At 38.5% G+C, this 12490-nt stretch overlaps 1 protein-coding gene across 2 annotated transcripts in view; it reads right to left on the bottom strand.

The window, feature by feature from the left end:
* Window positions 1-12490, bottom strand: part of LOC123674225 (homeobox protein 2) — a 262915-nt gene that overhangs the window by 42122 nt on the left and 208303 nt on the right. For both annotated transcript variants that reach the window (XM_045609149.1, XM_045609150.1), the window contains exon 5: window positions 7959-8020. In XM_045609149.1, the coding sequence (XP_045465105.1) occupies window positions 7959-8020 (62 nt within the window). The remainder of the gene's footprint in view (window positions 1-7958; window positions 8021-12490) is intronic.

Raw genomic sequence — 12490 nt, forward strand, 5'->3', positions numbered from 1 at the left:
GTATGCCTGCGCAATGGTATCATGGTACCTGCACATTTATTAGGGTAGGGTAAAGATATTCTCTATTGTATCTTTCTGAGAACTCTATGAATGAGAAAGTTTTATGCACAAGTACCACGAAAGACCATTGTTACACAAATGCAAGTACGTTTATATTTAGTATTGTGACGACAATTTCGGCTAGACACAGACATTATGTCTAATTGTTTTTGTTGCCACAAAATAATGATGCATTGATTTCTCTTCTTGGAAAACCCTCTACAAGGCCTGTATTTTGCTGATGATTCTGTAGGATCAATAGTGCCAAGCCGAGAGATGTACAGAGATCTAAATAACGAACCCAACCCAATACCTCCATAACAAAAAGTCAATCTACCCGTTAAACAAGCTATTTTTCCATTATCCCCGTTCCTATCACTTCAAACAAACCGAGAACAAAATCGAAAACTCCACGTCACGAACACTTCCGCCTTTCCGTCCGTCAACACTATTAATCGCAACGTGAAACTTTTCATCATCTACGTTTTCGCAGTGCATGAAAGAAAATTGCAGGAGTCTGTCAACTGCGCCAAACGACCGAACAGAGCTTGAGCAGACCCGCGTCGCCAGTTAAGCTGTTAATAAATAATTGGATATTTCAATAGAGGAGTGACTGTCGCTAATGAGTAAACGAACGGGTTTGCTCTGGATATCGCGTTTCCTTTTATGCATCCCCGTTCGGGATGTTTGTATTCCTATCGGTTCGAGTTCTGGATGTACGTCAAGTTAAATAATTAACCCAGTTTGCTACTAACAAGTGCGGATCGGAAATAGGAAGGGGGTGGAAAAACGATGCGCAAATTCGGATTCTCTGCTTTGGTCGGGATCGGTGTATAAAGTAAGTATTAATCAAAAAGACCGGAGCCAATATCTTCATCTTCACTTTAAGATTCCTCCTTTTTCTCTTCTTACTTTGCCTCTGGAGCAGCTGTAACAGGAGCGGCAGATGCTGCGGGAGCAGCAGCAGCTGCAAACTTGCTAGCATCCTTGAGAAATTCCTTGATTGTCTCAGCTTCCTTGAATTCAACATCCGTAGCAGCTGCAATGGCAAGAAGGTTCTTGAATCCATTGGCAATGGTGTGTGGAGCAGAAGCCATATTCGGATAGTTGATAGGCAAAGAGACTGAAGCTATGTCTTGAACTCCAGCCAAGAATTTCTCAATAAGATCTTAGGGTTTGATGTCAAGAATTTCAGGAGGGAAAATGGTGTCAGAATCATAAACTTGTTCAACAATCAATCCATACGAGAAAGGAGAGATGTTCAACATATTCAAAAGGGTGGCTTCAGAAGCTCCCACTTTGTCGCCAGGTCTCAAGATGTGCACATCGTTGATGATTTCAATTGTTCCCTTAGAAATTTTTGTTGGAATAGACAAGGCCTGAAAGAAAGGTGTCTTTTCTAGACCTATTGGTGTACAACTTTGCTTCCGCCGTTTTACAATAGATGGTTGTAGCGAGTGTAGCTACAACCAGTTGGAGTGGTGTCAAAACAAATAGATCGTAGATGTCAAGCAATAAGCATAGGTATTTGTAAACATAATGCTATCGAAATATTAGTCGATTTGTGTTAGTATCATGAAGTTATTCTCGATTGAACATGTCAGCTTGCAAGCCAAGTTCTCGTCATTCGCGGGATATTTCGATTTTTTGCTTCAATATGAAGAAATCTGTGGCTGAGGCTCATCGAAAGCTCTCAAAAACCTATGGTGAGGCCGCTATTAGAGAAACAACGTGCCGAGAATGGTTTCAACGCTTCAAGAATGGTGATTTTGACGTCGAACACTAGCATGGTGGTGGAAGGGAGAAGGTTTTCGAAGATGCAGAATTACTAGATCAAAACTAGTGTCAAACGCAACGAGAATTGGCAGAATCATTGGGAGTGACGCAACAAGCCATGAAAGTCATAGAAATGATTCAGAAACAAGGAAATTGGTGCCGTACGTGTCGAAGCCGAGAGATGTTGAAGGGAGTTTGTTGCTTGTGAACAGCTGCTTGCAAGGCAAAGACGTTAGGGATTTCTGCATCGTATTGTGACTGGAGACAAAAATGATGATCGCAAAGTTGAACGCCTATGTAGTAGACAACGAAAAATCGATAGAGACGGAAATCCTAATAACAAGAGACCACCAGGAAGACCCCCTAAAAACTGAGCACAAATCTGGATATCATCGTCCACAGAGTCGCCACCTAGAGATAAAAGAAACAGGAGCACTATAAATGAATCAACAGGCAAGGCTAATAAAGGAAGAAGAAGAAGTGTAACACCAAACGTCAATCTGTCCCTCGCGGGACCACATCCATACAGATCCCTACAATGCCGATATAGGTGACGCGCCATCTATTCACCTCACCCCCGAAACCGCCGACCGCTACCGGCCGTTATAATCGAATTTATCGAGCCCCATATTTACACAGCAAATTACTTTTTGATTCCCGGTGATTTGCGGCGTCGGGTAGCGTCGCGGCGCGTTTCAAAATCGCGATTATATCAATTAGTTGCGCGCGGACCGACGGCCTACGCGCTGTCTCGTTCGGGCTCGTTTTGTCCGTTATTATTTGATCATGGTAATGCGATATTGTGTTCGGATGTATCGGATATCGCGTATTGCTTATTCACGTCGGAAATTTTGTATTTGGCAGGAATTCCACCGGGGGCGGTTGTGAGCCTAACGAACGGCTGGCATTTCTGTTTGTTTTTAGGGGATTGTGAAGGGTAATTATATGAATTTTGGTGTCCTGCCGATATCGAGCAATGTTTTGAGCGATCGTTCAACGAGCGATTTCAAGCAGAATATCGAAAATACAAAACGAAATTTGAAATTTTGTGTTTGGCTTTTCCAATAGGCAAAAATCTGTGCTCATTTATGAATACTGGGAGAAATTCAAGAAGAATTCATGATCAGCATTATTCCGTATTATTCTTCGTCTTTTCATTCGCTACCAAAACGGAAAAAAGTTTATTTTTCTGGGTAATCCGTTCATTCTTCCACATCTTGTAGAACAAAATCGTGCGAAAATATCGCAGATTCGTTTGATAACGATCGTCTGTGATTGTTTCAGTCGGTTTTTACAACTCATAATACACTACGTCGAGCTGGTCCCACCAAATACTGAGCAAGACCTTGGAACCGTTAATATTTGGTTATACCGTCGACGTGGAAGCATGGCCGGGATATACCCATGATTTTCTGTACTTGGGATTATCGTAATGAACCGATTTTTCGGCACCAGTCACAATGCAATCCAGAAATCCCTTCCATCTTTGCCTTGCAAGCAGCTGTTCACAAGCAAACAAAAGCAGTTCAACATCTCCGCATCAACTCGAACGGCACACAATTTCCTTTTTTCTGAATCATTCCCATGACTCTCAGGCTTTTTAAAATGGCTTGCTGCGTCGCTTCCAATGATCCTGCCAATTCTTGTTGCGTTTGACACGAGTCTTGATCAAGTAATACCTCCAATTCTGCATCTTCGAAAACCTTCACTTTTCCACTGCAATGCTGGTCTTCAACGTCAAAATCACCGTTCTTGAAGCATTGAAACCACTCTCGGCACGTTCATTCACTGATAGCGGCCACACCATAAGTAGTTGAAAGCATTCGATGAGCCTTAGCCGCAGATTTTGTCAAAGCAGAAAATTAAAACCTCCCGCGAATGACGAGAATTTTGCTCGTAAGTTGACATGTTTAATTGAGAATAACTTTATGATGCAGACACCAATCGACTTATATTTCGATGGCGTTATGTTTACAATTACCAAAGTTTATTGTATGACATCTATGATCTATTCATTTCGACTGCCACTTACCACTGCAACCATCTATTGCAAAACGGCATAAGCAAAATTGTACACAATAAATTTAGAGTTATTACAAAAGTAAAATCTGCAGAAACTACCTCATTTCAAAACAATTGTTATTTATATAATTGAGAAGTGGAAGTAGAATAACTGTGATTTGATTTATATAAAAATGGATAAATAAATAATTAATGAATGAATAAGAATATGAATGAATAAAAACGAAATAAATTAATGAATAGAGAAATGAATAAAATACATGATCAAATAAGTAAATGAATGAATCAACACATAAATAAACAAAAGGATGAACAAATAAATGAATAACAACACTCCCTGCGCAATCAACACTTTGAGCCGAGCGGTGCGAATGTCGCACACTGCCGACCAGCGAAGTTACGAGTGTTTTTGTCAGTGCTAACTACCCAGAATTTCATTGTAATTTTATTCCGACGACCCCGTTTCCGGATGTCCGCTTTGAAAGGGCCCAGTTCTCGCCCTTGCCGGAACACAATTATCTGCTCAAATTAATTGCTCAACCCCCGGACGACGTTATTATCCGGTTTTGGGGGTTGGGATCGGAAGTGTACATTCTTAGGAGCTCTAAAAATTAAAAACGCGGAAGGTGATTTTTTCGGCTGTCAGATTAATCGACTGAGATTTTTGAAGTGGGGGTAGAGGGTAGGTCTGCTTTTGTTTGAATGGAATGAGGGCAGTTGTACGAAGTTGTTTGAAGATATTTGTAGGGGGAAATTCTACCAGAATTTGATATTAAATAAGCAGATATATTGAAACAAGTTTTATATTTTCTTTGTTATTATTGGGTATTAACAATATGAGGAAAAAATTGTGTAATTGCATAGTTTCAAACTCATATGAAGTTCACCTTCAGACTTTGAAGGTTCTACAAATGATACGAAGTATTTCTATGAATTCAGTTACAAAAAAGGTGATAAAAACCAAGAAAGGTTCAAAAAATTTCATAAAGAAGAAAAAACCATTTTTGACCGTAATGCAGATGTTTAGGACTTTAGGTATTTCTTGGAAATGTTGATTAATTTGAAATAACACTGTTCTATTTTACACACATAATTTTGAAACGATTGTCATGCTGTAAAATCACTTTATCATGTCTCTAGTTGTATTGCGGCCGTTTGTCTTTCAATGCTCAGTTCAAACGCAGCTGGTCCGATTAAATACTGAGCCTGACCTAGGAACCGTGAATATTCGGTTTCGCCGTGGACGTGGAAGCATGACCGGGATTTCCTCATGATATTCTGCGCTTATCGTAATGAACCCATTTTTTGTCTGCGGTCACAATGCGATGCAGAAATCCTTTCCATCTTTGCCTTGAAAGTAGCTGTTCACAAGCAAACAAACGCTGTTCAACATCTCTCGGCTTCAACTCGTACAGCATCCAATTTCCTTGTTTTTGAATCATTGACTTTCAGGCGTTTTGACATGGATTGTTGCGTCACTCCCAATGATCCTTCCAAGTCTTGTTGCGTTTGACGCTAGTCTTGATCAAGTAATGCCACCAATTCTGCATCTTCGAAAACATTTTCTCTTCCACCGCCTTGGTGGTCTTCGACGTCAAAATCACCGTTCTTGAAGCGTTGAAACCACTCACGGTACGTTCTGTCACTAAGAGCGACCTCACCATAGGTAGTTAAAAGCATTCGATGAGCCTCAGCCGCAGATTTCTTCATATTGAAGCAGAAATTTAAACCTCCCGCAAATGACGAGAATTTGGCTCGTAAGCTGACATGTTCAATCGAGAATAAATTCATGATGCAGACACAAATCGACTAATATTTCGATGGCGTTATGTTAACGAATACCTAAGCTATGACATCTACGATAAATTAATTTCGACCAGCACTCACCGCTACAGCCATCTATGAGCTCTATTGGTGTGACGTCACACATCGCCATTTTTGGTTCTCCTGTCAGTGTTCGGAATCCAAACAAATAAATTGTCATTCAAATTAGTACGGTGTCGTTGAAGGAATTAGCTTATTTTCATAAATAAGAGTATTTGAGGAACGATTTCACTATTAATTGATAGACAGAAGGAACGAAGTTAATACCAGTAAGTTTAAATCCTGTATCATTCCACAGATTTTGTATAAAGCCGTGTTTATTAGTTGAACTTCAAGTTCGAACTCACTGGCATTAATCTCGTGCCTTCTGTCTATCAATTAATAGTAAAATCGTTACTTAAATAATCTTATTTGTCGAAATAAGCCAATTTCTTCAAAGACAACGTACTAATTTGAATGACAATTTGTTTGTTTGGATTCCGAACACTGATAGGAGAACTAAAATGGCGGTGTGTGACGTCATCACCTCGGTCATCACTAATAGAGCGTATTGCGGAAGCAAAGTTGTATACCTAATAAAGGGCTAACCTTCAACTAAACATATGACGCTTCGGATAACAGTTCTATTTGACATATGCCATTGAAATACGGACTATGACATGGATAACCCAGTATGAGGATAGTATACACAAAAGCATCGATCCCAAAGAACAATGACTAACCCCAGGAAGGCTAGAGAAATCAATTTCAGTAGTCAACTGACAAAAATTGCAATTTGAAATTCTGTTGACGGAATCACGAACGACTTCCGCACCTTTCCCTTTGGTGTACTGTGACTCGAAGTGGCCACAATATTTCAAGAAGGAAAGACGATTTATTCAGTCTGTTGACAGGGCCAGTCGTCTGCAATGAGATCTGGTGATATAATGGAATAACATCTAGGGAGTCTTGCGTGGCGCGTTTTGTGCGTCTCCCTTGTCGTGGCGGAAGTAATTTTATTGAAGGGTGCGTCAGTCAACAAGTTTCAAAGCGTTGCTTCTGGGGGTTGGATCACAGGCTGTAGATTCTTTTCGGGCAGAATATGGTCGCGATGTAATGATTGCCGAAGGAGCTGGCTTTAATGTTTGATCTATATTCAAGACTATTAAAATTTCGATTACGTGACGGATACTTATTTTTTACGCGATCCAATTTCTGGATTACTGTCTTCAAGATGGAAGGTCTTGTTTGGTGGTTTTTGGGGCGATGTCGTCGGTAAGTGTTTTTACCGACACCTAAACTATTCACCGACTTTCTCAATGAGAGGATTCATAATGATATTGAACAAAAAAACGTGTATATTTTAAGACAAATCAATGGATGTTTATTTAATTGTGAAGAGGATGGTATACCATTATCGATAGAAAACGATTTGAGCTAAATGACCGCCACGGCTACAGTTGTAACATCAAATCCTTTTCTTTACCAAGCTGTATGTCTTCGATAACTTCACGAAATCCATCTTTGAGATCTTGAATCGATTATGGACCATTGGTATAGACCTCAGAGGAATTAACATAGATAGAGGGAGCATATGTCATTTTCAGTATGCAAATTTGGTCCCCAACATGATCTGTCAAATTTGACATGAAGCGCGTGGAAATGAAAACCTATCAGTGATACGATAATTCACACATTTCGCGAGTTTCTTCACAAGGAACGCACTTCTAATGTCCCATAGGGAATCAACGTTCCTATTAACTGAAAATATATTGAAATAAATACCTAAATATATTAGAAATTCAGAAAACAAACTTCAAACGCGCCAAACGACTTGAAACAACCAATGACAATATTCTGCTTATTATAAATTCGACAATTAGGAAAAATATCGAATTCCAAATATTCGAATTTACATATTTAATCGGGAATCACTCAAATAAATATATTTCATTCAATATAATATACATTCATAACGATATAGTAAAATAGTGAATTTGAAAATATATCACAATCCGACAACGTAATCTAACCATGTTGGGGACATGTAAAAATTGCGTATAATCCCTCTATCTATGTTTATTACTTTTTGATCTGGATCGATATATTGACGGTTGAGTGATTTGATATTGTTTGAAAAATGGATAAAAACAAGTTTCGTGTATTGAAAATACAACTTCATGATACCTGATTTACTATGTAATATTCCTCAAACCCTATAGGAGGTATCATACGAGATTTCGGACAGAACCACATCAAGTGAAGTTTGATTGAACAAATGATCACGATTTTCACTCTGAATAATGAAAAATACTTACAATGTTCATCTGTTGATCTTGTATTTCCTTGTATACTTCTACTATCTTCATTAGTGCAGCACCTGAAACAAATTTACGAATTCAATATTTGGTTATTGATAAGGTCAGGTCTTTTCATTCATTTATATGAAATTTAAACATTACATCTTGTTTCCAATATAATCATTTTTTTCCGATTGACAGCAAATATTAATTTTGCAGACACATATCAATCAGCGAAGTATTAATTTTTCTGCCTAGACAGCAAAATGATTATTTTCAATGGGAATAAAACATTCGACATTTTCTGACAATCAATATTTTTTGCCACCTCCCTTATTTCTGGAGGAGTAATAATATCCATAATGTCCATACAAATATATCCGATATGTTTCCAAAAAACTGTCAGATATTTCATAAGTTGTCAAACTCTAATTATTATGAACAAATACATGTCCATAGAATCCAGCCATTCCAACAATTGCGATTTCTATCAAATTTCGTTTTAATTTATCACTACTGGAAAAATGAAAAGATAGTGGGAATTGTAATAATTTGCAAATTCAATATCCTACATATATCATTACAAATAATCGACGAAAAATAGTTATTTATTATACAAGGGAAAAAAGTATTAGATTTTAGCTCGAGGTTATGTTGTCTCCCGACGCGAAGCGGAGGGAGACAAAAAACCGAGAGCTAAAATCTAATATTTTTCCCGTGTATAATACACTATTTTTTTCTGTGACAGGAAAAACGACAATTTAATAGTGAAAGAACATATTATTACAATATATTAAAGTCAGAGTGTTATCGATATGAATTTTGAATTTTTAAACTCGTAAGCTGCAAATAGACCTGCGTTGCTAAGGGAAACTTCAAAGTAATCAAATATCTGTCAATTTAATTTTGTGATTTATTTCAAAAATTACGAACTCAGTAATAATTGTTTAGTGGTTATTTTGTTGAATAATATAAAGTTGAAAAATGTCTGATTCCGAGTTTTCTCTAACTCCACTGGAGTTGATAGAAGCAGCGCAAGTAGCGTCACGAAAATTATTGCCAGCTAAATCGCGGAAAATTTACGAAACCGCGTATTCAAGATTTATGGAATGGAAAATGAAAAAGACATGCAGTTCTTTCTCGGAGATAGTGTTATTGGCTTATTTTTCGGAATTGGCACAACAACAAAAGCCATCAATAGTGTGATCGAATTATTATTATTCCTTTATCTATATGTAGATAAATATATATCCGGGAAAAAAGTACTCACTTTTTTCCCGGGGAAAAAAGTAATTTCGTGAAAAGTCATATTTTGTTACCTGTCAACAGAGGTAAAATGTCAAATTTTTTTCCCGTCACAGAAAAAATTATATTTTCAACTCGGCAGCAAAGTAGATTGATAGCCTTGGCTGAATTCCTAGCCTCACTACGCTCGGCTATGAACTATCAGCCGCGGCAGTCGATCTACTACTTTGCTGACTAGTAAAACAAATAACTATTCCTTCCTATTTCTATTTTCATTGATATCGGAAAACTATATAGTACAAGTTCAATGAAACTTCGCCTAGGGCTTCATGTGATAAAATATTCAATTCCAAATCGATTGAACCCCCAAGTGGTTATGATATGACACATTTATGGAATCAACCAAGGCTTATCCGGTAATTTTTGCAATGACCGTCACTGGTCCCCAGCTTCTACCCTTACCGGATGACCATCAGGTGCTGTTTCCGCATTCTAATCGTTATGCCTGTACTGCACTCAGGGACCGATTACAAACTCGATTAGGCAAGCTCGTTCCTGTTTTGATAGACTGGGATACTGTTAAACGACGAAATTCGCAGAGCAATTCGGTCGAGGGGTTTATAAAACATAACTTAATTGGTGGTATGAAGGGGTTGCTCGATCTTCCGTGGTCATTCCTTGGATTAAACAGGATTTATTATGTACAGGTTAATTCTACATACTGAAAGGGTGACGCTACCCTAAGGTTAATAAATAAAAGTATTTTTCTCGAGGTGATCTATCACGCTTAGAGGTTTATGCTATAAAACCAGTGAACGTGACTAAGTTGTTCAATGGCAAAGTTCAATTGATAAATAAAAACCAAATGCTCAAAATTCTATTCAGCACTTCAATTGCGTTTCCACCCTTCTTGTAAAGAGTGTTCTTTTAGAGCTATAGAACTTTAAATTGCAATAAAACAACGATGGATTATTCGATTGATATGAATTTTATTTATCCGCAAGATAATTTTGTGGCATTACATTTTAAATATGATTTCTAGCATATCACCGCCACGGCTGGCTCGGATGTGGTCCAATCTGGACGTCCAATTTTCGATGACTTTTTCCAACATTTGTGGCCGTATATCGGCAACAACATGGCGAATATTGTCTTCAAAATGGTCAAGGGTTTGTGGCTTATCCGCATAGACCAATGACTTTACATAGCCCTACAGAAAGTAGTCTAGCGGTGTTAAATCACAACATCTTGGAGGCCAATTCCCAGGTCCAAAACGTGAAATTAGGCGGTCACCAAACGTGTCTTTCAATAAATCGATTGTGGCATGAGCTGTGTGACATGTTGCGCCGTCTTGTTGGAACCACAGCTCCTGGACATCATGGTTGTTCAATCCAGGAATGAAAAAGTTAGTAATCATGGCTCTATACCGATCACCATTGACTGTAACGTTCTGGCTATCATCGTTTTTGAAGAAGTACGGACCAATGATTCCACCAGCCCATAAAGCGCACCAAACATTTCCATAATAATAATAATCGTCTTCATTGGGCGATTGCGCATTATGTGTTCGGCTGTTTCTACCTCCTTTCCATAGAGCCTGCAGATCTCATCTGATGACCTAACCATGCGGTACAAAAGGTATTTGCATCGACAGTGTCCTGTCAGCAGTCCCACCCTTACCAGAAGCTCAGCACGTGACACCTTCAGGAGCTTTCTGTATGTCGTTGAAAGCACCAAAAATTTCTTTGCCTGAGCAAGACCCGGATTATTCCTCCAGAGGGTTGTCCTATTGTCCCTCCCCCATTGTTGGACTGCTGTCTTGTATTGGTATTTTCCAAGCCCACAAAAGGGCTCAGGACCAGCAGGTGTTAACCTTGCTTCGTCATTGGGTCTACTAGAGCAATTTGATTGAAGGACATTTGACTGTATGAAAAATGTTGTCTCAGTTATTGGCATCATTACTCTCAAGAAGAAGAGTGTAAGAGGAACGAAAGTTCTTTTTTGCAAGATATTGTTTCCTGAAAAACTAACGGAATCTGTTGCCAAGGTCTGGTTGCTAGGCTAAAGGTAAAGGAATTTACCGACGCCTACATTACTTTCTGATGTTCACAGAATAATCTTCTTGGATTAAATTTTGTAGTTGTTGAAGTATTGGGAAAATGAAATTTCGAACGGCAATATTCACGGAATCTCTTGTCAGATAAGGCCTATTAACAAACTTCCCTTGTACAACATTGTGAAAATATCATAGAGCAAACCTGAAAATTTCATCCCCCCCTCTTAATCACATTCCACTCCATCCTATCCTGCCAAACCCCCTTTCCTCGCAAGGACCTGGACCTACATCCTCCCAAACACAGGAAGAATAACCTTGGCGAAAACTCATTGCTTAGATCTAACTGAGAGCCGAAGTTCAGTATAGCGTCACAAAGTTTCTGGCGCTAACTATGTCATACTTCAGAGTTGATATACTGGAGGCAGGGGAACGAAAGTTTTGAGGTTCTACAGAAGGAATTTTCGATGAGGGGTTCCTGGATATTGACGGGAATCCCTTGAAAGGAACACGCGTAAGGGGTAAGGTGTTGCCACAGAGTAAATAGCTCTCTGGGAGGCATCGAAAAACGACCTTGGTAAGGGTTGGTGAATTACACCACTGGGTGTGAAGTGGAAGAACGCAAGGATCGTTTGTGGAAATATTTGATGATGGAATGGAATTTTGTGGTAGGAAAGTGGATTTATCGAAGAGTTTATTCCTTTGGGAACCTATCAGTAGTTTCGTGAAAATTCACAAAAAAAAAAATAAATAAAAAACCCTTATGTGAAGTCAGGAGCTTAGGGTGCTCGTTCAATCATGCGCTGATTGTGACTTTGAAGATCGCACAAATGTGTTATAGATATATGGGAACTCCAAGGATGCGATTGACCCATGAATGAAAGTGTGCTCATTTCTTATGAATTCTTCAATTTTTCATTCGATATTTTGCTACAATTTTCTATGCTTCTAATGAAGCTATCAAATCATTTTGAAATAATAGTTCAAAATTTCAATCGTGTAATCACTGAAAACCATTGGCCAAAGAGAAATTGATAACTGAAAATTAGTTGAAGTTGAAAAGGAAGTAGATATACGACGTTTTCTGGAAATTCTGGATTTTTTTTAAAGGAAATGACAATCGATGAAATCGCAAAATGAAGATCGAGGTCAGTTTGACAGACGTAATATTGGCTGCCAACATAGAGTGATAATTATAGATCGAGGAAGTATACGCAATTTTGAATGAATTTAGAATCGAAATGAATTAAAT

Source organism: Harmonia axyridis, chromosome 2 (genome assembly GCF_914767665.1).
Source record: "Harmonia axyridis chromosome 2, icHarAxyr1.1, whole genome shotgun sequence".
Lineage (NCBI taxonomy): Eukaryota > Metazoa > Arthropoda > Insecta > Coleoptera > Coccinellidae > Harmonia > Harmonia axyridis.